Source organism: Leishmania martiniquensis, chromosome 3 (genome assembly GCF_017916325.1).
Source record: "Leishmania martiniquensis isolate LSCM1 chromosome 3, whole genome shotgun sequence".
Taxonomy (NCBI): domain Eukaryota; phylum Euglenozoa; class Kinetoplastea; order Trypanosomatida; family Trypanosomatidae; genus Leishmania; species Leishmania martiniquensis.
The window spans coordinates 190,294-213,573 of record NC_090138.1 but is presented as its reverse complement, the minus strand read 5'-3'; the positions used below and the strand labels follow the sequence as shown (position 1 = coordinate 213,573).

General features: G+C 64.7%; 6 protein-coding genes across 6 annotated transcripts; all 6 read right to left on the bottom strand.

The window, feature by feature from the left end:
• Positions 1 to 51: 51 nt before the first annotated feature.
• On the bottom strand, positions 52 to 585 carry LSCM1_08098 (uncharacterized protein; the record flags this gene model as incomplete). Its single annotated transcript, XM_067325439.1, has 1 exon — positions 52 to 585. One exon carries the CDS (start codon positions 583 to 585, stop codon positions 52 to 54), a length of 534 nt encoding a protein of 177 aa, XP_067181544.1.
• A 2,138-nt stretch (positions 586 to 2,723) lies between these two features.
• On the bottom strand, positions 2,724 to 3,101 carry LSCM1_08097 (uncharacterized protein; the record flags this gene model as incomplete). Its single annotated transcript, XM_067325438.1, has 1 exon — positions 2,724 to 3,101. One exon carries the CDS (start codon positions 3,099 to 3,101, stop codon positions 2,724 to 2,726), a length of 378 nt encoding a protein of 125 aa, XP_067181543.1.
• A 1,467-nt stretch (positions 3,102 to 4,568) lies between these two features.
• LSCM1_08096 (uncharacterized protein) lies at positions 4,569 to 6,689 on the bottom strand (the record flags this gene model as incomplete). Its single annotated transcript, XM_067325437.1, has 1 exon — positions 4,569 to 6,689. The coding sequence occupies one exon, from the start codon at positions 6,687 to 6,689 to the stop codon at positions 4,569 to 4,571; it is 2,121 nt and encodes a 706-aa protein (XP_067181542.1).
• A 1,129-nt stretch (positions 6,690 to 7,818) lies between these two features.
• Positions 7,819 to 11,463, bottom strand: LSCM1_08095 (uncharacterized protein; the record flags this gene model as incomplete). Its single annotated transcript, XM_067325436.1, has 1 exon — positions 7,819 to 11,463. The coding sequence occupies one exon, from the start codon at positions 11,461 to 11,463 to the stop codon at positions 7,819 to 7,821; it is 3,645 nt and encodes a 1,214-aa protein (XP_067181541.1).
• Positions 11,464 to 13,368: 1,905 nt separating this feature from the next.
• LSCM1_08094 (uncharacterized protein) lies at positions 13,369 to 14,559 on the bottom strand (the record flags this gene model as incomplete). The annotated part of the gene is made up of 1 exon (XM_067325435.1): positions 13,369 to 14,559. The coding sequence occupies one exon, from the start codon at positions 14,557 to 14,559 to the stop codon at positions 13,369 to 13,371; it is 1,191 nt and encodes a 396-aa protein (XP_067181540.1).
• Positions 14,560 to 16,244: 1,685 nt separating this feature from the next.
• On the bottom strand, positions 16,245 to 22,721 carry LSCM1_08093 (uncharacterized protein; the record flags this gene model as incomplete). Its single annotated transcript, XM_067325434.1, has 1 exon — positions 16,245 to 22,721. The coding sequence occupies one exon, from the start codon at positions 22,719 to 22,721 to the stop codon at positions 16,245 to 16,247; it is 6,477 nt and encodes a 2,158-aa protein (XP_067181539.1).
• Between the last annotated feature and the right edge of the window lie 559 nt (positions 22,722 to 23,280).

Genomic DNA, 23,280 nt, shown 5'->3' with positions numbered 1-23,280 from the left:
GTCCGTTTCTCGCCAATGCATTTCATGGCAGGCGTCCCTTCCCCACCATCGCTATTTCTTTGAGCGCTTTCGCTCCTTCCCTCGCGGCTTCAGCGCGGAGGCGTCGTCGTTCTCGATCGCCTCGGCCACAGCCTCGCGCTCGCGCTTCATGCGCTCTTGCCTCTTCTCCGTCACCTCCTCCGCGTTCATCATCGTCCGTGCGGACTTGCTCGCCGTCTTCGAGGTGGCGCCGTACGTCGCGCGCTCTCGCTCCATCTGCCGCCCCATCTTGCTGCGGAAGTCGACGCCATCAACGTCGCTGTCGGTCACCCCGCGCAGAGAGAAAAGGCCGCTACTGCTGCCAGCAGCGTTCGCCGCCGTCTCGGGCACTGCGAGCAGCACGTTGGTGATCTCGCAAATGGGGTTGTTGTTGTCGTCCAGGAGCCAGTAGCCGCCGGAGAGTGACGTGGAGGACGCAGAATCGATGACCCAACTCTTCGCCGCCGCGTCGCCGCGCTTGCCGGGGAACCAGAGGCGCTGGTTGCGCAGCTGCACATCCGCCAGTGTGTGCGGAGCGTCGCTGTTCACGAACTTCAGCAGCTTCATGGCTAGTCGCAGTGGACTTCGCGGATGTCCTCGCAAGCGTCCGGCAGAGTCGACTGGCCTCCTTCGAGCGCAGGAGTGCCGTCAGCACCGGTATGCGTGTGCGGGGAAAGAGAGGCGGTGTGAAAATGGGGAGGCGGAGGGGGGAGACGCGGGGAGGTGTGCGCGCGTGTCGGATCACTGCAACACAGCGCCTACGCAGCGGAGACAGAGAGGGAGAGGAGGGGAGGGGGCGGGTGGGGGAAGTGCGCGAGGTAAGCAGAGGCAACACCCTAAGGGAGAAGGGTGGAGTGGGATGCACAGGCGCCTTTTGTACGGCCCCATGCGGAACTGCGCAGCTCCCTGTATGCGCATTCGAAGGGCCGCCGCGCGCGATGGAGGGGGAGGGGTGCGCACGACGACGACCGAGGCCGGAGGAAGATGATAAGGGGCTCCGACTAACCGAACCGCTGAGGCGCACCTCTCAGAGAGAGGGAGGGAGGGAGAGAGGCGAACGCGTTGCACAGGGTGCGTGGGCGACTGCCAGATTTTCTGCTCATCCAAAAACTGCCCGAGGGGTCGAGGGAAGGGGTGGGTGGGGCGTACACGTCGTGGTCTCGAACACACACACAGACGCGGACGCACAGCGCATCTGCACCTTTTCTTGGCCAACGCAGTTAGCAGCTTGCCTGTCGTCTTGTGCGCCTGCAAGCCGCTTCCTCTCTATAGGAGGACGGATAATATCGGCCAGCGTCGGTCGCTGCTGGTGCACGCTGCCCCGTACGTGCCACAGCTGTAACGATAGGCTTGCCGGAAAACGTGGCCTTGCCAACACTATGGTACGCCGCGCCGCCGACGCCAATCACGCGAGCACCAACGGCGTCGAGCCCCGGCCGCAGGGGTAGCTGGAGTCTACGAGGTAGTACGCCGTCAGACCTTCGCCCAATCACGGCTGCCACCTCCGCATTCGGCACCTTGCGCAGCTCAGACGCCTGAATCGCTGTGAAAGCAGCGCAACTGCCGCTGCATCCGACGCCACCAGAGTAGGCGACACGCTTTGCGAGCCACATCACCGGACCGCCGGGGCCCACCTTGACGACCGACCCCGCGCTGTACTGGCCCACAGCGTACGGCATCATCATTAGCTTCTCCGGAAGAGCCACTAAGGGTGCTGGCGTCGATGAAGTCCATCGTCAGCGTAGGTGCTGCGCACGAGCACCTCTCCCTTCTGGGGTTGCGTTGCGTCAGGCAGGCGCGACCACGCCCGGAGCGCGAGCACCTCAGGCCCGCCGTGCGCCGTAGCCATCTCCTCTCATGGCTTGTGAGTGGATACGTCTGTGGTACGGCATGTAAATGAGGGGCGGGGGGGCGCTCACACTTTCAAAGAGGCTGCGGAATCGATAAAGAAACGGAGAGAGGACAGCAGGGCGGCGGCGGGGTGGGGTGGGGTGGGGAGGAGGAGGCCTTGCAGTCGTGCACGCGTGCGTGGGAGGGGGGCTTTCGCCCTCGCGACACGGAGTGCTGGTGAGTTCGGCGGTGACGCGTGTAGGAAGAAGCGCGGACGGGGGAAAGAAAAACGTGGGTGGGGGTGCGCTCGTGGAGATGACGGCCACAAACTTATTCAGACGCGTCGCAGGCAACACCTCAACGAGGTAAGGATGCGGAACGATGGCCCTCCACAAGGCGAGGGCGGCGAACGACATCCCGCGGCCACGCACAGGAGGTGTCTGCGTGTGCAGGGGGGGAGGGAGAGTGACAGTCGTGCACCGACGCACATGAGGGGTCGGGGGAGCATTGCGGGTCGCTTGGCGATTTACTTTCGGCCGCTGGTTCGGCAGTCGACGCGCACGCGGCCGTTGGCGGAGGTCCCGCCTCGAACACGTCTCTTTACCAGTCCAGCCCCCCATCGCCATATCGCCCCGCCTGTGTCTGTAGCGGAAGGTTCCACGTCTCCGCCGACTCGTGGAAGCGGCGCATGACGGAGTCGCGCTGCCCCAGCGTCGACGGCTCCCACATCCGGTGAGCCGTCGCGTCCGTCCGCTCCGCCAGCATGACTGGGTGCTCTGGTCGACCCGGCCTGGAGGGTGAGGGCGCGAGCGGTTGAGCGGGGCCGCGGGCCTCCACTCGCGCTTAGCACCGACTCAAGCGAAAAGTGTGCGGCGTCATGTTCTCTGCGAGGGAGCGGAGGGTGCGCGGCACACCGCTGCGCCGGCGGTGCGACTTCTTTTCTCGGGGGAGGGGGAGGAGGGCCGACGCTGAGCGTGTGGGATGCCTCTCGGCCGTACCGGGACACCGGCTGGTACTCTTCGGCAGCGGCCGTGCCCTGTGAAGCGTGCCCCGTCCTGAGTGATCGTGCCTCCCAGCCGCGACAAGGGCTTGCGCCCCGCTGGTATCCGCTGTAGCGGATGACTCAGGCCCCTCAGGTGTGAACTGTCCCAAGTACCGGCATGGGAGAGCGGCGTGCAGGGCAGCGTCGCCTGCTCGTGCCCCACCCGTGCACAGTGGAGCAGTGGCGCCGCAAGGCGCACGATCCGCGTCATCGTTCTTGCTCGTTGCGCAGTCGTAGAGAGCATCCGGCGCACCACCGCCTGCCAGCCGAAGCCTTTCGAGGGCTCACGTGGCGCCGGGCCGCTGTGCGCGTGTGGCTGCACATCAGCCATCCCAGCGCGTAGCAGCTCTTGCTGCCCATTCGGCTCGCACCTCGAGCCTTGAGCCTGATCGCCTGCCGGTGCACGCGACTACGCGGGCTGGAGGCGTCGTGGTGCGAGGTGGCGGCCTCAAGGCAAGGTGCTGCCTGTAGCGTCTGGAGATACGTAGTGAGGCAGCGACGCTGTAGCCACCGCTCATCGACTGTGTGCTGCTCCGCCTGCCCTCCACGGGGAGCGAGAGCTGTGGCCATGGTGCCGTATATGTGGAGCACGCGCGTGGCTAGTGCACATCGGCCTGCGAGGTGTGGGTGAGGCCTACAAGAGCTTCGCACAGGCAGGGAAGAGGGCCTCGCGGCCGCCAAGAGGGGGAGGAGGGGGGGAAATGTATTGAGGCAGAGAGAGAGGAGAGCGAGCGAAGGGCGGAGGGCGAGAGCAGGACGTGACGACCTCCATTGATGGGGGTGGGGCGCTCCTCAAGGGCCACTGCGGTGCGGACCGAAAAAAAAGGGAGCCGAAGAAGCGACACACTAACGCACGCCCACAGACATACAGAGAAACATATATGTACGTGCGAGTGTGACGCGCTGCGCCGCACTATCCTTGGTGAAGTCTTTCGATCAGAAGGTTAGACAGTGACGCGAGATGGGGAGAGGAGGGGAGGGGAGGGGTATGACGGCTTCCTGAGAGAAGAGGTAATGTCGGTGCTCGAGAGGGGGAGAAAGGGTTACAGCAACAGAAGTAAAACGCGCGTGCACACACACACACCCACAGACACAGACAGACAGACAGAGAGGGATAGGTAGGTGGCAGGGGTGTGGCTGGCTGGCAGGTAGGGGAGCTGCGGCGTGTGCGTGTGTGTGTGTGTGTCTGTGCGCGATGCCGCAGAGAAGGGAGAGGAGGGCACGTGGGAGAGAGCGAGGCCCGCAACAACGGCAACAACAGCAGCAGCAACAGCACGGGTAGGAGGGATGTGTGGAGACGACGAACACCGATAGGGGGGAGGGGTGGAGTGGCGGTGGTTGCGGAGTTGAGGCTCATCGCATACACACACACACACACACACGCACTTCGAGGGACGGTGAGGCGGATCGCCTACACGGAGATCCCCCCCAAAAAGGAATGTCGGCGGGCTGCGGTCGGAAATGGTGCGCCGCGAAAGAGGGAGAGAGAGAGGGTACATCGAAGCTGTCGATCCGGCATGTGCTTGACGTGTGTGCGTGTGTGGGTATTTGTGCACTCTGCGCACACACCGCGCCGCGCACGCCACCTCTCTTTCTGCTCTCTCTCTCTGAGGATGAGTGACGAGAAGATGACGTGTCCATGTGGAGATTTGCCGCCCTCACTTGCCCTCTCCGCCTCTTAGTCACACGCCAAAGCGTCCGCAGCACGGCGCGGCGATACGGGGGCAGTGGCGTCGATCGCGGCGCGCCAGCCGCTGCCACTCTGCGCCGGCGCAGCGTCCTCTTCATCAGGCACCGGCGCCTTCAGCAGCCACGCGTCCGTCCACTCACTCGCCGCCGTCGCGCAGGGCAGGGCGGCGTGCACCATAAGCCACAGGCATGCGTACCGAAGAAAGACTTCGATCACCTCCAGCTGCGGTGCCAGCCGACGCACACGCTCGTAGGCGTCGCAGCACGCCTGCCACTCTGCTTTCAAGTGGCGATACTCATCGGTGCTCGCTGCAGCTGCTCGGCGCGTCGGGACGCTCGTGGTCGGTGAGGCGCTTGCCGTGGCTGATGGCGATGGGCCCTCCACCAACTCATCCTGTGCCTCCTTGTCGCCATTGGGTGGCTGTCTACCCGGTCGCCGGAGGCGGTAGATGAACAGTCTGCAGAGGAGGCCGTTCGGGGCCAGAAGCCACAGAATGACGCTGCAGAGGGTCGGCACAGTGTGACTGGACGGGGAGGAGGCCCTCGGTGTGCCGGCCCTTCCCGAGTCGCCGGCGCTGGCAGTGCCGCGAGTGCTTCTGCCGCTGCCGGAGGTGGAGAGGTCGGTGGCGGCGTCCACGCGGGACGCGAAGCTGGAGCCGTTCGCGCACGACGGCGACGCTGCTGCCGCCCTCGTTGAGGCCCCTGCACCGCTGCAGATACCCATGCGCGACGGAGTAGGTACGGTGGATCGGTCCGGTGACGGCGGCGCCGAGGCCCCGCCGTAGCTTACGTCCACGCGCCGCCGTATCCACCCAAGCGCCATCACATCAAGGCACAGGAGGTTTACCGGAACAAGAAGAGTGATGACCAGCGAGAGCCAGTGGACCGCCGTCATATTGGGCAGTGCCAAGGCTAGCCGACACAGCTGGTCGCCAGCCGCCTTCCGCCGAGACGCAAGCGACCAAGAGCGCGGCACGTGAGCCGTCGATGCGTTGGCAGGCGTGGGCGAGGCTGCATCAAGGGTGTGCCCGCCGGCATGGGGATATGACGCCGTAGTCGATGCCTCCGAACACGGCGGAGTGGGAGGGGCATCGATGCCGCGCTGTCCATATGGCCTGTGCGTGTTCAGCGGACTCGTGCCGGACACTGCGGACGAAGGTAGTACAGCCGCGCTTTCAAACGCGCGATCGTGGCAGCGACTGAGCCCACGCTCCACTCCCTCGTCGTCATCGTCTTCCTCGAGCAACAAGCCCGTGTTGTAGAAGCCGTCGAAGTCTTGCGCACGGCGGCGGGGCGGGGCGGCCGAGGGCGGCGGTCGTGAGGCCACGGCTGATGTCCGCACGTCATGCGCGCGCCGTCCATGCAGCACCTCGTGGCCGTTGCCGAGGACTCCATCCTGCTCCTGCTCCACTCCGCCGTCATCCTCGCAGTCGTGGCCGTTATGCGAGGTGTGCGTGCCACGAGCAGCGGCCGAGGCCACGATTCCTGCGGCGCTTGTGACGGGTGTGTGGGTGCCGGAGTCTGGCGGACATGTCGCCTGTCTCTGGGTGGCCCACCCCGGCTCTCCGTCTCGGGACCCTGAGGCATGCGCGGCAGCCGCTCTTGCCCGTGATGCGGTCTCTGAGTTGCGCGAGGCCACCACTGCGGCAGGCGGGTCGCCGCAGCCGGTGGGGCCTTTCGTGCACGGGTGCATCCCACCACCGTCATCGCCACACCACACATCCGCGTCGGCGTGAAGTCCACCAGTCGCCGCTGCGCCTCTTTGCGCAGCGGCGGGGTGTCGGCCATATTCCGCTTCGCCGTGCTGTCTGTAAAGGCTGCCGCGTACCGCTGGTGTCGTCGGGGCGACCTCACCCGCCACGCCATAGTTGCGGCCGCCGTACATAGCCGACGCACGCCGAGTCGAGTGTATACCGGAGGGGTCACGAGACGGCGCGTGACGATCACCTGCACGGGGAGCCGCGCTGCGAATCGAGAGCCGACGCAGCAGCTGCGCATCTTGCTCGGCGACAAGGTCATCCAGGGTGTCGAAGTCGCTGCTGATGCTGCATCCCCGCCGGCCCTCGCTGCTCTCGACGTTACAGGAGAGGGTCTCGAAGTCACTGGACATGTTCGGGCCGGGGGGGTGAAGGACGGAGTGAGGCGAACGTGGGCGGGAGTGTGTGTGCGTTTGTGCCGGTGTGGGGTGGGCGTGGGGAGGCTCACGGAATGGCGAGTGCGTGCGTGCCAGAAAAAAAGGTGTGGCGGTGCGACCCCGGGTTGCTATCGTAAGAGAGGGGGAGGGGGAGGGGTCTCACTGTGCCTGACGCCCCGTGCCACAAAGTAAGGCGGCGCGCTGTGGGGGAGTGGGTGGTGCGTTGGCCAGTGAGACAGCAGAGGGAGCAGGTGAAATAAAATGCACTCACACACACGCACTCGCACAAACAGCTCTTAGCGAAAGCGTGCGAATACGCTGAGAGCAGGGGGGAAGAAGAGGGTGGGAAGCAGAAAAAAAGTGGTGGTGGTGTGATGTATGTGTGTGTGTGTGTGAGAGCGAGAGAGTGGGAGGGAGGGGTGTGTGATGCGATGCGTGAGAGCTCCGTATACGCAGCACACTCAATCGCTGGAATACGAGAAAAAAATTCGCTCTGCAGCAGAGAAAGCACTCCGTTGGGTGTGATGCGCGTGCGCGTACATACACGTCCGTTCAGTGCTATGGGCGATAGAAAGGGGCAGACATGCGTGGCGCGCATACACACACACACACAGACAGACACACGTGTGTGATTGTGTGTGTGTGCAGAAACGGCAGTGATGCACGTCAGAGGCAGAGGGGAGTGGATGAGAGAGAGAGGGGTGGGGTGTGTGTATGCGGGTGATGCGCTTCCATGGGAGGGTGTGGGCGAGCTGAGTGGCGTTCACTGCATACGCGTGATGGGGTGCAAAGGCGGCAGCGCAGAGAGGAATTCATACCGGCACAGCTGCCGATGCAGACGTGCCACCCAAGTGAAGACGTGGGGCCTTTGAGAGAAGTGTCACACACACACACACACGCACGCACACACATGCACAGAGCGGGTCTCATTCGTAAGGGGGGAGAGAGGGGGAAGGCTAAGGGGATTCGGGTGCGTCGGCGGAGGCCGAAGCCTCGACAACGCCGACAGCGACGCGCACAGGACACGTGCACGTGTCTCTCCCTCTCCTCCCCGGCGTGGGCGCGCATGCGAAGGGTGGGCTGATGCGGATTCACATGCTTCTCTTCAGCAGTAAAGTGGCGATGAGGTTCGCAAGAGCGCAATCATGACGCCGAGGAGGTGCACGACCTGGACCTCTCGAAGGGCCACCGCCATGTAGTAGTCTTCCGGCTCGTAGAAGGTGTAGCCGCAGACAAGTCGCAGAAGCGGCCATACGAGCAGCATCGCGAAGGGGACCCGCATACTGAGGTAGCGCAGATACACCTCCATAGCTGACAGGGACACGCCAGGGTAACCGAGGCGCAGCGGGGGTCGAAGGGAGACCAGAGCCAACGGCCGCGCTGCTGTGCTGCCCGTCATGGCGGCAATGGTGGAATCGAGAGACGGGCTGCTGCGCTCCGCAGATGACGAGGATGACGACACGGATGAGGTGCGGCGGTGAAAATCTGACTGATCCGACGCCAACTCACCGATGCCGTCGGCGGCCCCTGCCATTCCGTGCCCTTGATGACCCTCGCGCTGCGCGCGTTGCAGCTGCCTCTGACGCAGCTTGCGCTGCCGCACCACGGCCGCTGCGTCCGCTGGCACCACTGTCTTCGACAGCCACACGGACAGAGCAAGCATGCGAAGCACATTGTGAACGCGGCAGACGAGCTCCAACGCAGCACGCGTAAAGACGATGGCGTTGCATGGGCGACCATTGATGAGCTTTGTGTACCGATTTATGGTGAGCACCATGCTCAGCTGCTCCGTCTCACATGTGGCGCTAAAAACAAAGAGGACGAACATCGTGAGCGTGGCGAGGCAGGTGATGACGATGTGATTCGTGGGCAGTGGCGTCGTGAACGCCAGACCCCATCCCATTGCCACCAACATCTCAGTCGGTATCAGTAGCGAGTCCGTTGCCACTTCAAACATGACGCACACGAGCGGAAGGCGGTGGGCGATCGAGCCGGCATCGAAGTGCACACCAGCCAGCTGAAGGAACTTCGCGGCCAAGAGGGCAGTCAGGAGGGACTTCAGCACGATGAGGGTGAGCACAAGCCACTGAATGGGTGCGTACATGACGAGGATGTGCCGCTTGGCCCACCAATCGCGCAGCGGGTGTAGGACGCGCCGCCGAACGCCGTCAGGCACTCGCTTTACTCTGGCACGCCACCTACGCGGCGAAGCGAAGGCGCTGGAGGCGCCCTGTGCGCCGCTCTGTCGTCCCTCCTCTCCTCGATCTCGCCATGCTTGCGCCCCCTGTCGAAGCTCGCCGTTGTGGGTGTCGCCTGCCATCGGATTCCACTCGGCGTCTGTCCCGTCCGTGCTCGAGCTTCTGCCGTCGCCGGCTGGTTCGCTGGCGGCGCTGCGGCGAGAGGCTGAGGAGAACGATACATGACGCCGCCGGCGGGGCCGCTGCTTCTTCCGGCGTTGTCGTCGACGGGAAGCGCGGCTGTAGCCGTCGTCGTGGTGGTGATGCGTGCTGTCCCTCGAGCCACTGCTGCTGCTGCTCATGCTGCTATGCTCAGAGTCGTCGCCAGAGGAAGAGGAGGAGAGCGTGAAGGATGAGGTGTGCGCCAAGGACGATCGCAGAGGGGACCCGCAGTGGCGGCTGCTCTGCGTAAAGTCACGCCCCCTCGCCCCCCTTTCTGCGTCCAGACGGCCGCCATCGATGTCATCGTCACTCGAGGATGTCCGGGACGTCCTCGAATGCACTGAGTATAATGAGGAGAGAGTGGTCTGGGAGTTGTTGCCTTCGCTACTGCCACAGCACCTCTCCGCCACGCGCTCATCCTCCGCCTGCTGCTGCTGCTGCGGCGGTGGCGGCCCAGCCCCTCCGCTGCGTTGATACCCACCGCTTTCGCCTGACTCTCTATGAAGAGGCTCGCTGCCGGCGTCACTCACGCCACTGTCGCCTTCGGCCGTGCCGTGCCGCGCCAGCGCGCGTGTTCGAGGCGTCGTCGTCGCCGCCGCCTTTTCTTCCTTCGCCTTGACATTCCTGGCGCGATTCACGTGCGTTGCTTCTGTCCCCCCGTCCGAGTCTCGAAGTTGGCCGTCTCGGCTGTTCGTGCGACGACCTCTCCGTTGCCCGCGTGTGCAAACTATTCCACAGGTGCCAGCGCAGCGTTGGGTATATTCGACAGACGACTGCCGCTTCTCGTCTGTGGCTGTGGCCTGGCATGGGCTGCCGGTGGCGCTGCGGCTTTGGTCTTCGCTCGCGTGTCGGCTGCGATGCCGCTGCCGCTGCTGCTCGTTGCAGGGCACAATCATGACAAGGAATACGGCGAGCAGGAGCGCGTAGCACACCAGGAAGAAGGCGTATATGACGGAGGTGAAGTAATGCTCGCCACTGCCAGCAAAGTTGCCGGGGTTGGCGAAGCTCGCCGTCACCGTGAAGGAGAGCGGCACGCCAGAGCACTGCGCGACGACCGCGACGACGCGCACGGCAGGGTAGTCGTGGGTGACCGTCACGGAGGACTGCAGCCATTCCGCTGCACTGCCGAGGCCCCAGGAAGAGGCTTGTGCGAGCAACGGGTTCAGGGAGATGGTGTAGAGCGCCGGCGCCGTGCACACCTTCTCCGGGTCCACCAGCAACTTGTACGGCTGCCCAGCCGTCGCCGCGCTATCGGTGGACACACCAGCGTCGCCACCGCCGTTTCTTATGGTCGGGTCACTGGAGAAGAAGGTCTCGTACGTGACCGATGACGGAGCGGCGATGACCGAGGGGCGTCCTGTATTGAGAGCGGATGGCACCGGCGCGCCCGCGAGCTGACACCAAACATCGAAGCTGAATATCTTGACGATGACGGAGCTGCCTAGTTGCATGCGGTCCATCGTGACTCGCGCGTCTTGGCTGCTCGACAAGATGTCGCTCGGCGAGGGCATGTTGGCGACGCAGGACGGGTAGACGGCTCCAGTGGAGGGGGGCGAGGCCGAGCCAGTAGTGGCCTCGCCGGCTGTCAGCGGGACACTGGCGTAGCCCACGGCTACGTCGGCATTCGACAGCGCGCGATGCGACTCCTCCCTGGCCTGTATTCGCGAGTGCGGTCGGCGGAGCTGACTCGACGCGGGATCCTCTTGCTGCTGCTGCTGCTGGTTCATGAGGTCGATCATTATGGACATCAGCGCCGGCGCGTTGCGCGCGCAGTGCAGCCGCGGTTGGTTCCAAAAGAAGAACGCCGCTTGCAATGTGATGTTAGGGTACACTGCACCGTCCACGTCGTCGCCCTCCGTACCGCCCGCTCTGGTCCTCGCAGAGGAAGTAGGGCAGCGACTGACCGACGCGTGGCCGTGGATTCTGCCATCACCGCCCGTGGCGGACACGTTCAACGCGTACGCGTCGACGTATCGTTGGAAGGAGTTGTAGGGGTAGGCTGGCGGAACGTCTGTGTCGATGCTGATCCGGATGGTGCACCCCTGCAACATGTAGTAGAAGATGTCTGTGCTCAGCACCTGGTAGTATGCGGTGAGCGCCTTACGCGGGCCCGACAGAGCGCTGATGAAGTCGTCAGGCGCCACGTAGGCGGGGCCGCCTGCCGGCGGCACCACTGCTGCGGCCGCCTTGGAGGTGCGCCGGTGCGCCTCCGTCTCCGCTGCCGTCGCCTTCGCCGCATCAACGCCAACACGTCCCGCGACGACGCCCGCTGACGCCTCCAGGCGGCGCACCCCCGCCAGGAGTGCCCACATCGGGTAGTACGGACATGCAGAGACATTGGCCGCCGCCATGGAGGCCCTCGAGGTGGACGGTGCCACCACCCCCTCCTTCAGAGGTCTTACAAGAGCCGAGCCAGGCTGCGTTCGCAGCGATGTCGGCGTTGTCACCCGGCCTGCCACGCACGCGTCATTGGCGTAGTCGCTTGCCTGGAAGGCTAAGGTGAGGTTGTACTGCGTGGCGCGCACGAAGAGGAATGGGGTGAAGGCGGCGGCGGCAACGGCAGCAGAGCGGACTGGTGATCGCTGCGGCGGTACTGGTGACTTGGCGGTATACAACAGGAGCAACAGCAGCAGATGCCACGCGCACACCGCCGAGCGCTTCACGAATCGCAGTGCGCGCCGATAGAGATGAGTTCGTCCCGCTTCGGGCGAACCATATCGGCAGGGGCCACCGACGCTAGAAAGCGGGCCTCGGAGCTCAGCGAGAGCGAGCCGGCAGGAAGATGGAGCGGGACACACTCCCCCCTTGGATTGAGGCGCGGCTGTAATCCTGCCCATAAGATGGGCGACAGAGCACCGCTTGGTACAGGGAGAGGAGGGGGCCGGCGGCGGCGGACGGCGCGGATGAGGAGCACAGCGCCCGGCTCCACCTATCACGTGTACGTGTGCGTATATCTTTGTGTGTGTGTGTGGGGAGGAAGGGAGGGTGACTCGCGGCGCATGAGGACGGCACAGGAGAAGACCCTCCGCCACGCGTGTCACCGGCGGCCTCCCCCCCCTCCCCTCCCTCTATGGGTGATGGGCTGCCACCGCTTTCGCTTACGAGCGCGTTTAATTTTGCAGAGAGGGTGGAGAGCCGAACACACGAGCGAGTCGAAGCCTCTCAGCCCTTCTGTGTACCCCTTCCAGAGTGCCCGTAGCAGCAGCAGCAGCAGCGTGTCCCCTTTTCAGGGCACACGCACGCGCAATAGGGATGCCGGAGGAAGAGGCATGACGAGTGTCCGTCGTGGCGTGGTGACGTTGTGCAGCAAGCGAAGCGAAACGGAAGGCCGTAGGAGAGAGTGGAAGCGCATACACACGCTCACACGCACACGCGCGCGGAGCAACTGAGGAGGGCGCGAAAGGCGGTGGTGGGGGCGGGGGGGTGCGTGCCTCGGAGTGCTGCCACCGGGAAGCGGCGGCTTGGTTCGCAGGGGGGCACGGCAGAGCGGGGAAAGCGCGGACGCCTGGCGCTACGAGGTAGGGCGAGGGGCGCGCGATACGTTGGTGCCTGTGGAAAGATAAAGTCGGCACGCAGGGATGGGGTGGGAGTGGGCAGGAGGAAGAGAGGCGACGACAAAACAACGTGTGGGTGTGAAACTGTTGTTGTGGTGTGATTGCTGAGGGCGATTCCTCTTCAGAGGACACACACACACACAGCCGCGCGATGATGCCGCCATCCGCCCGCGCTCCTCCCTTCTCTCCCGCGTGTCATACCGCCACGCCCACGTCGCGCCGTCTCCACGGCTTACACCGAGCTCGCGGATGCCGATTTGCTTCTCCTTCCGTTGGAAGGGAAGGGATGGAGGAACAGAGGGAAAGAGAGAGAGTGCGTGCGTGAGGGACATCACGCATAAATCACAGGATACAGACGGACACGCACGCGCGCAGATGTGTGCCTCCCAAGTGCGGCAACCGACAATAAACATCGACACAAGCAACGAAAGGGTGCGTACGTGTGTGTGTGTGTACGCGCGCGCTTCTCTGACAAGGGGAAACGTCCACAGGGCACAGCTGCGCGGAGGCGACCGCGGCGGCCAAGGAGGTGTCGGCAGTTGGTGTGCCCACGGTTCCCCGACTCCGGCATTCACACACGCAGACACGCACACGTGTGCGCATCCACAGCCCCACGACGTCACAGGCGAGTCACCACGGTGCATTAGAGAGGCAGTCCGCGACTCGGCATCGACGCCGCCACCAGCTGTAACGGCTTCTTCCTTACTGGTCCGAGTACTGGTGCGCCGTGCCCTCCAGCCGCTTCATGTCAGCAACCTTGCGGACGGCCTTGTTGAAGTCGCTGTTCTCGACGTAGTCGCGGCCGGCGCGGATGGCAAACATGCCGGCCTCCGTGCACACGTTGCGCAGATCAGCGCCGTTGAAGCCCTCCGACAGCTTCACGACGCCCTCGAAGTCGATGTCGCCCTTTTTTGTTATCTTCGCTGAGTGAATGCGGAGGACGTCGAGCCGCCCCGCTTCATTCGGCAGAGGGATTTCAATTTTTCGGTCGAGGCGGCCGGGCCGCATCAGCGCCGCGTCGAGGGTGTCGGGCCGGTTCGTCGCCATGATGACCTTCACCTTACCCAGGGTATCGAAGCCGTCCATCTGGTTGAGCAGCTCCATCAGCGTACGCTGAATTTCGCGATCGGAGGAGGAGCCCTCGATACGCTTGCTACCGATGGCATCCACCTCATCGATGAAGATAATGCACGGCTCGTGCTCGCGCGCGTAGGCGAACATCTCGCGAATAACACGGGCTGACTCGCCAATGTACTTGTCGACGATGGAGGAGGCAACGATCTTGAGGAACGCGGCATCGACGTTGGCAGCGATGGCCTTGGCGAGCAGCGTCTTGCCGGTGCCGGGCGGGCCGTAGAGCAGCACGCCCTTCGGCGGCGCGATACCGACGCGCGTGAACAGCTCCGGATTTGTCAGCGGAAGCTCAATCACCTCACGCATCTGGCGCATCTGCGGCTGAAGTCCGCCGATGTCCTGAAAGGACACGTCCTTGTCGCTGGACATATACTGCATGCTGTACACCTGCGGATCCACCTCGCGCGGCAGCACCTTCACGATCGTGAAGGTGGTGATCTCCAGCGCGACACGGGCGCCAAACTTCAGCTTCTCCGGCTTGATACTCTTTCGATAGCCGACCAGGTGACGCGCACCGCTGATGCTCTTCACGATGAAGCGCTCTTCATCCACGCGCTTGAGCACCTCCCCCACGTAGTGGCCAATGCTGAGGAGGGCGTTGACTTGGTCCTCCACCTTGTCCAGCTCCCGCTGCTGCAGCTTGACGTCTTCGTTCACCTTACGCAAGCGAGCCTGCGTGACGTTGCGTTCCACCGTCTTCTTGATGGCTTCGCTTCGGAGCGCCTCACGCTCCGGGTCGAAGGCGGTGTGGCTCTGCATTGTGTGCTTGCTGGCACAAGGGAAGGGTAAGGGAGGGGGCGGGCGGGCGCGAGAGGAGGGTTGCCAGAGGACTACAGGCAGAACGCAGCAACGCCTGTTCCCGCTCGCACTTTCACAGGACGAGCCACAGACACTGGCGCTGAAAGACGCTTGGTTGAGAGAGGCACACGAGTCCTCGAGCAGAGCTGCTTGCCGCTTTGCGTCTTGAGTTGTTACGCTCACGTGTGCGTCTCGTGCCTAGGGCGGCGTTCTTCCCGAAAAAAAAATATGAGCGCGTCTGCCTTTGGCGTACCTCTCTCCTAGTACTTGAATGAGTACAAATCGGCAGACGCGCGTCGCGCACACACACATGCACACACACACACACAGATAGGCCGGCTGCAGCTGTGGGAAAGGGGCAACGGCTAATGAACAGGATGCGGAGCGTCCGGGGGTGTGCACTTGCGTGTACGAGTAGTCGTAGGAAGGGGGGGCGGCGGGTACTGCCACGTTGTGTGGTGTGGGGTCAGAGTGGGTGGGTGAGAGTGATGGAGATGCAGAGAAGGGCTATCGTGATTGCCAACGGAGCAGCTCGCGTTCATACTGCATAAAGGACGCAGAGGAGAGAGCGGGCGAGGCGGAACATCTGTCTGCCTGCCTCTCCCTCTCTCTTTCCCTTTCCGCGTGCTCTTGTGTAGCGGCAAGGGTGTGTGTGTGTGTTGTGCGTCTCTGTGTGCGGGTGGGGGTGGGGGGGGGGGAGAGAGGGCCGACACGTAGCGGGTGCTTACCGTGCGCTCGCCATTCCTGCTCGGGAGGGGCTTCTGCGACGAGCTCTTTCATCGCGCACAACCCTTTCAAGGAAGCGCCCAAAAGGTGCGCGAAGGTGGGAGGAAGCCGGGCGGTGGGTAACAGAGGTGACTGCGTACCAGTCGTACTGGCCCCCCCTCCCCGAAGCCCTCCCGCTGCGTTGCGAGACTCGCCCTTCAGTTCAACAAGGGGGGGCGCATGCGCGCGTGCGACTGTTGCCTCGAGTTGATGCGCACACTTCCCATCCCTCCGCCCCCCCGCGCACCACCTTTGCCATTCTCTTCGTTTACTTATGTGAGGTCTTTTATTCGGACGTGGTGCGACTCTTTCCCTTTACGTGACGATTACTGCGCAGCTTCGGTCTACAAGAGAGGAGAGAGGAGGTGGGCGGGGCGGAGGAGCGGAGAGGGGGGAGGGGAGGGGGCACAGAACACACGTGTGAGGAAGCGACGGACGCACACACACGCACACACGAACACAGACACATCATAGAGACGCCCTAATGCATCTGCGTGACGGTGCGTATACGCGCACGTGCCTGCGAGTGTTTGTCCCACGACGATTCTCAACGGTGCAACAGGAACAGGAAAGCGGCAGCACCTCACATGAGCGACAGTGTCACCCCCTCCTCCAGACCGCTCCGACCACCCCTCCCCCCTCCTTCCCTCACCGCCCACCGCATGCAGAGACGCACACACGCACACGCACACACACACACACGTCACGAGAATAGAAATACACATGCGCGCGGTAGTCAGATTGCTCAGCGACGATGCATGGATGGTGAGCACCGGTGGCGGCGTAACCGTCCACTTCACCCCGCACCTTCGTCGCTCATGCCCTCTTCCGACAGCGCCCGCCATTTCGCCTTCTTACGCGGAGGCTCTCCTGGCCGTGTGTCAGTCCTCCATCAGCTGCTGAAGAACGATGGTCTCCTCGGCAACGCCAGGCGCGAGGGCGGCCGCCAAGTCCGCTGGCGTGCGCAGTGGCCGATTCGACTCCACTGCGTACACCACCTCCCAGCGAACGTCGTAATGTACCGCGGCGAGACGCTCACGCAGCTGCGCCAGCTCTCTCGGTATCGCTGCCAGCATCACCGTCTCCTCCGCCGCGTCCTCGGAGGATGATGCGCCGCTCGATGTTGGTCTGGGGTGAAGGTTCAGCTTAGCTAGCTGTGCCAGCGCGAATTCCTCCAGCATAGTCGCTTGCACCATCTGCACACCGTCCACCATGGTGCACTTGCCGAACTGCTGCTGCACATGTGCCGCGCTCGTGGCAAGGTCACGAAGAGCCTCGCGGAAAGTCGGCTGATTCGCTGCGAGCGGCGCGGGCAAAGGTGGTGTCTGCGTCGCCGACGCGCTCGGGGACGTCCTGTCGGCTGCCGCCTTCCCATGAACATCAGGGGCACCGTCGCCAACGCCGTCGCTGCCACGGTCATCCTCGTCCATGCCGTAATCCCACTGGTGCTGCTGCCGCGTCGTCTGCACGCTTGCCGCCCCTCTTCTCGCCATGCGCCCGTCTTGGCGGCTGTTGCCGTGGACACCACCTGCGCTTCCGCCATCGGAGCCGCCACAGGCCGCGGAGACTGCGGTGTCCACCCGCTCCAGCGCTTGCCGTAGCCGCGCATCGTGAACAGCACCCCACGCTTCCTTTGGCTCAACCTCTGGCGGGGTGGCTGTGGCACCTCGAGCGTCGCTGCGGTCGCGGATCAGCCGCCGAATAGAGCAGAGGGGACCTGCAGCTTCGTCGAGGGCGCGGGCCATAGGGCTTCCCGCGAACACAGCGACTACGTGCATGTGCTTGTCCACCTGAAGACCCACAGGGCTGAGCGCACTCTCTTCACCCACGCCGCCGCGACGGACGGTTGCTGACAGCCGTAGCAGCGGGAACTGGCGGACGCTCAACGTCACAGACTCTGGGGGTAGCCCCGGCACCGCCACCAGGCCACGCGCGGAGTGCTCCTGCTGCTGGGTCGGTTGGGCTGCCGCTTGCAGTGCCTGGCGCAGCTCTGCGTGCGCACGTACCACCGTGTGGTTCACACGCTCCACGTAGTAGAGATGATGAGCGCGCCGTGCCGTCGGCGAGGTCGACGCACCGCTGCCTGCTGCCGCCCCCGCTGTGGCAGTGGAGGAGGGGACGAGGCGCAGCGTGTCGGCGATGCGCGTCCCCTGCGGCTTTTTGCTGGCGAAGACGTGGAAGCTGAAGCACTCATTGCATTGGATGCCTTTCAGCCGCCGCGTGCCCCGCTGCAGCCGCAGCCCCCACTTGTCCCTCGTCGCGCTCGTCAGCAGCAGACGGTTGATGGCAATCGTGACGACGCTGCGCGAAAGCTGCGCTGCCGTGATGGGCTGCACCGGGCAGCGCTCTGTTGCCAAACCTGACAGAAGAGCTGCGTCCACCACCGCTGCGGCTGGAGATGCCGTCTCTGGAGACGGGAACGTGTTCGCAGACACCGGAGCACCGCCGCGGCTGCTGAGCTCAGGGGCTGCAGGCGCCTGCCCCTCCTCCGGGTCCGGCGAGCTGCAGAGCCCGTAGCTGGAGGCCTTGCGCTCTAGTGTGAGGGTGAGGAAGAAGTGCTCGGCGGGTGCTGACGTGCTCGCGCTTTCGATGCCATGGCTGCCGCCGGTGGGCTGCGAGGACGGCGCGACGGCGTCTGCCGACGCCAACGCCGTGTCGAGCGATGCCTGAAAGGCCGCCATCGCGCGCGCCGCTTCTGCTTTGTGGCGCACCGGCGTGTGGTGGATGCGCACGACGCGGTACATGTCGTTGAGGAGCGGCGCTAACGTGGGCTCAATGTCGCTGAGCAGCTTTGCGGCGTTGTGAGGGTGGCAACCAGTGTCGCTGCTGCTGCTGATGCTGCTGCTGAGACGAGGAAACACTTCTCCGGGGGCGATGGAGGCAACGGAGCTGTGACCGCCGCCCTGCCGCTGCAAGTCGCGCGTGCCTGTGCCAGCCATAAACTTCTGCACCAGCGCCGCGAAGTTCACGAGCGTCATGTCAGCCCCGTCAAGCTGCAGCCCCCACGAGCGATGTGCCTGCATGTCGCGACGGTGCTTCTTCAGGACGACGGTGATTCGGTGCGGCATGCTTCCGACCCACCGCTGGGTGTCGGGGCCAACCTTGCTCAAGGTACGTCGCATCTCCGCCCCTTTCCCGTGCCACTGCTGTGGCGGCGTCGCAGAGGCGCTCGGCGGGGCGACGCCTCGCGAGGGATCGGCGACGGCATGGCCACGCCTCCGCACAACGGCGCTGCCCTCCGCGGCCGTGACGTCGATGGCTATCTCAAAGGTGAGCCACACCTCGCGCGACTGGGCGGCACTGGTGAGCAGAGCGGCGGCCACGTCGCGCTGACTCGCGACGGACGCCGCGTTGACCTTTGCCAAGCGCCATTGGCACGCCGTCAGCGGCAGAGACGCCGCCGACGCCCCACGCGCTGGCGGCAGCGTCAACGCCGACGCAGCTGGTCGCAGCCGCAGGACCCGACACCGCTCCAGAAGCTCTGGAAGCGCATTCCGCTGTGGCGGGACCGTATCGGTGGCCGTGCCGGCACTGCCACAAAGCGCGGCGAAGAGGAACCCGAGGATGCGCAGCGCTGGCGATGAGGACTGCGCCGCCTGCGGCCCCAGCATGGCAGCCTGGGAGATCCACGAGGACGGCCACGGACACGTCTCGGCGTCGTCCGGCATGGCCACGGCCCTCGCTGGTGCGCTGGCCGCAGCGTCCACGCCCTCGCTGGTGCCGCTACACCACACGGCGGCCTCCCGCACGAGTGACGCATCTTCGACGCCGATGAGGTGCAGTGCCTTTGAAAGATGAACACCCCATCGCTGTTCGTCATTGCGGCGTCTCAGCCGCCAGCGCATGCATACGGTACGCGCGGGCACCGTTGCCGGCGCGCTCGACGTCGCCTGCGACGTCGAGGAGGCCGTGCCACTCACCAAGGCCTCCTCTCTGGCGGTGCCGTGATGTCCATCCTCCCCTACCGCAGCCGCCGGCTGCTCCGCGTTTCCCTCCCACATCCTTGCCGACATGTGCGATTCTTCCACCGGCTGGAGAGCCGCGGCAGCCAGGTCGAGCTGTGCGCTGCGTTTCTGGCGCTTGTACTGGTACTCGGCGCACTGCTCCTGTGTATCGTGGTCACGGTTGTAGCAAGTCGAGCAGAATACCGGTGCTGTCAGTAGCCCTGTCTCGGGATCGAGCTCGCGCCGCATGCGGTGCACCTTGTGCTGCAGCGCGCTATCTGCTTCCGTCTCGATGCCAGAGAGCGCAAAATGCTCGCGGAGTATGCTCGAAAGGCCGGCGAGGTTGTGCTCCACCACAGCGCGGATGTACACCGAGTACACGCGATCGCCGACGGCCGCGGTGTCGGAGTGCGGGGCTGCTGGGACAAAGTCGCCGTCGAGCTGGCGGTGGGCGTGACCAAGCACCACGTAGTCGTCTGCGGAGGGGACACGGAAGACGTCCTCCGAGAGGATGCCGGGCGCGAGGCGAGAGCCGAGGGTGGTGCGCTCCAGCACTTCACTAGGCGGCATTAAATGACTTGCCCGGGACAGCGGTAGCGCCGTCGGACGCGGAGCGCTACCGCCGCCGCCACTGCTGCTGTCGTCGTCGACCTTTGCCCCGGACGACGACGGCTGCTGCTTTGCGTCATCGGCAGCCAACCAGCGGTCATTGGTGAGAAGCCGCGCGGCGTCGAAGTGCAGCGATCGCATCGGTGGCTTATCCTCCATGATCGTGAACTCCATCTCTACCGGCCGCACGAGCAGGCGGCGGAAGAGCAGCGGTGAGACGTCGGCTCTGACGTCTAGCAGCAGCCGCATCTCATCCGTGAAGCCAAGGAGCAGCTGCGGCGCGTGCATCGCTCGCAGCAGGGCCAGCATGTTTGTGCGCGTCATGATCGGGTGCCCGGTGGACTCCTCAGCGAAGAGATGCGCTGGGTAGCGGCCGCGGAGGAAAGGAATGAAGACGTCCTCCATGCACGCTGCTGCCGCCTCCGTAGCCGTCTGCACCACCATCACGTCTTCGGCTCTGACCGTCATGATGCCGCGCCGATGCACGTCATCGCGGTACTCCGGCTTCAGCACAACGTCGCCGATGCAGACCTTCCGCCCCGCTTTGCGGATGCGCTGGCTCGCCATGGTGTTCCAGACGAACCCACGCAGCGCGTTGATCCAGCGGCGGCGCCAAACGTACGGCGTGCGCACTACTGTGGCATGCCAGTCACCGTTGCACTGCATAAACGCCTTCAGCACTTGCCTCACGGTCGCATCGGTGCTGACGTGGTGCGCGTGCTGCGCTGTGGAGAAGTTCGGACGCTTCAGGAAGCGGGTCAGCGGCACGGGCGCCTTGTGGCGCTGCAGTGCATTCAGCAGGGCAGAGCGGAAGAATCCATGCAACACGTCCGTTGCGGCCCGCGCCAGTGACGCCTCACGGTTTGCACAGAAGCAGATGGCGCCGACCGCTTGCACCGCGCGGAGGCGGTGCTCCAGCTGCTGCCGTGTCGACAGGCCGCTGCCGCTCGCTGAGCTGGCAGCGCTGCACACACGCCGCAGCAGCACTTCGGTGTGGTAGAGAGGTTGCCAGCGCGCAATCTCGCGAAAGAGCCGCTGCGACGTCGTCGTCGTCGCCGCCGCACCGTCAGCAGAGCTGTATGCGTCCTCGCGCACTTCTTGGATGTCGCTCACGCGCAACACGAATCCGGGGTGACGCAGGGTGTTCAGTAGCAGCAGGTGCTCACGCCGCACGCAGTTCTCAGCGATGGCGCACAGCACGGTGCTGCACGACATCTTGCTCACGGCGGTGTGCGTGTGGAAGGAGCGTTGAGGGATGCTGAAGAGGCCCGCGAGGTGTCCGAGGGCGTTCTGCGAGGAGATGTTCTCGAGGTAGAGATGAAATACAAAGGCGGGCGAGGGGGGAGCGGGGCGAGGGCTGGACGTAGAGAGGCCCGCGCGGCTGGCGGGGAGCGACTCCGTAAAGGGGACGACCGGCGGCGGTGCGGTGTCTAGATAGCGAAGCACGTGTGCTAAGGTCAGGCGCGAGCCGCGGCCACGGCTGGTCGCGCGAGTCATGGCCGATGATGACGCTGGCGGCTTCTCAGACATCACGGACGCGCCTCCCTCCGCCGGCCCTCTCTCCGCCTCCGTCGCCTGCTGCTCGGCAGCAATAAGCGCGCGGCGCAGCGACGGCACCAGGTCGGCCTCGGTCTGCTGACGTAGGCGCAGCACAAAGCGCAGCAGCAGTGCGCAGTCGTGCGAGGATAACGGGTGAAGCTGCACGACCCCGCACGCCGGGACAAACCAAGGCCGCTCCGCAGCAAAGTTGAGCTGCAGCGAGAGACCATCATCGTCGGCGTCGTTGTCGTCAACAAAGTTGCTACCAGGCGCCGCAGCATCGTCAGCCTCGACGCCCTGCCCGGCAATCGCAGCAGCAGCAGCAGTATCGACCTTTCCACAACCACCGTCGCCATCGGCAGCGACCCTCTGCCCTTCTGTGGCGGTGAGGCTGGCGAAATCTGACGCGGCGTCAGCCGTGGTGGAGGTCGACGCTCTTGGAAACGCTTTACCGGCCTCGGCGTCAAACGCCGCGAAGCTTGCCACACTCAAGTCCTCATCCAGGCTTAGTTCCCTACACGCCTCGCCGTTGATGAGGACTACGGCCGCGTCGTCCTGTGCCGCCGCTGAGTCTGCTGAGGTTTGAGTGGCCGTCGCCCTCCTCTGGGAGGGGGTGACCGTGCTCGTGGTGTCCCGTTGCTTCAGGGCAAAGTAGGCGCTGCGGTCCAGCTCCTGCACCACAGCGTCGCCGTAGTGCACCTCATGCAGCGCCGGCAGACGCGGCAACTCCGGCAGAAGCCGCTCCGTCATCCCCACGGAAAACTCGGCCTCGGACAGACTTGGCTTGCTGCGGCGGCGGTCGATCTGCTCCAACTGCACGTGCGTCGGGCCGCCCCTGCCGCGCGTGCTCTCTGCTGCTTGATGGAGGGCCTTGTAGTGCAGCGCGGCGCTTGGGTTGACGATCGTGTCGGATGCCGCGGTGGCGGTGCCTGTCGTAGACAGCGGCGACGAGACGAGCATGGGCGCAGGCGTCTGCGTAGATGGCGCCGGGCTGGCAGGTGCAGCGCGCGTCGCCGTGGCGGCAAGGAGGCGCTCCACCTCATCCACCGCCCTCTCCGCGGACGCCGTTGCATCCCTGTCGGCATGCCCTTCGCTCTTCTCCCTAGAGGAGGGCGGAGGGGGTGTGCCTTCCTGGCGCGGCCGCAACGCTGCCGCCTCATTGCTTATGCGCGATCGGTGTGCCACTGAGGACGGAGGAGAGGCGGCCCATCGAGCCGCAGTGGCTGCCACGGTTCCACGCTGGAGCAGGCCTCGAGATGGCAGCATCAGCATCGGGCCCTATCGCTAACACAGCCGTTGCCGCGAGCAGACTGGCCCCAAGAGGTCTCTCTCTCTTTCTGTTTCGTAGCAGTGGGTGAGGCGGATGTTGGCCCTCTCCACTCTGTCCCCTTCAACAACCACAAAGGCTCGTGACTCTTCGCTTACCCTTCCGCGTCCGCTCGCTCACCTCTTAGCTGCTGCTTTCACCCCGCGCCCTGTCGGATGTGTGGACGAAGCACCGGCGCCTCGTGGCGCAGCCGTTACCTCTCTTCAGGCAGGCGCACACGACCCGCACGCACTGACTCCGTCGAGCTTGACGGTGCGGGCCCAGCGCACCACCCACGCGCAGACAGAGGCAAGATGTGCCGTACGCCCACACGCTAACCCGAGAAGCGACGACCAGCTTGCGCAAGCCGATCGGGTGTCTAAATACGCGCGTCTTGGTGCGCCTCTCTACGTGCCGGCGTGCCTGTCTGCACACCCGTCCTCTTTTGATTCCGTCTTGAGATTTGTAACGCGCACACATAAAGGGGAGGAGGAGAAGGGAGGAGAAGAGGTGAGGCGA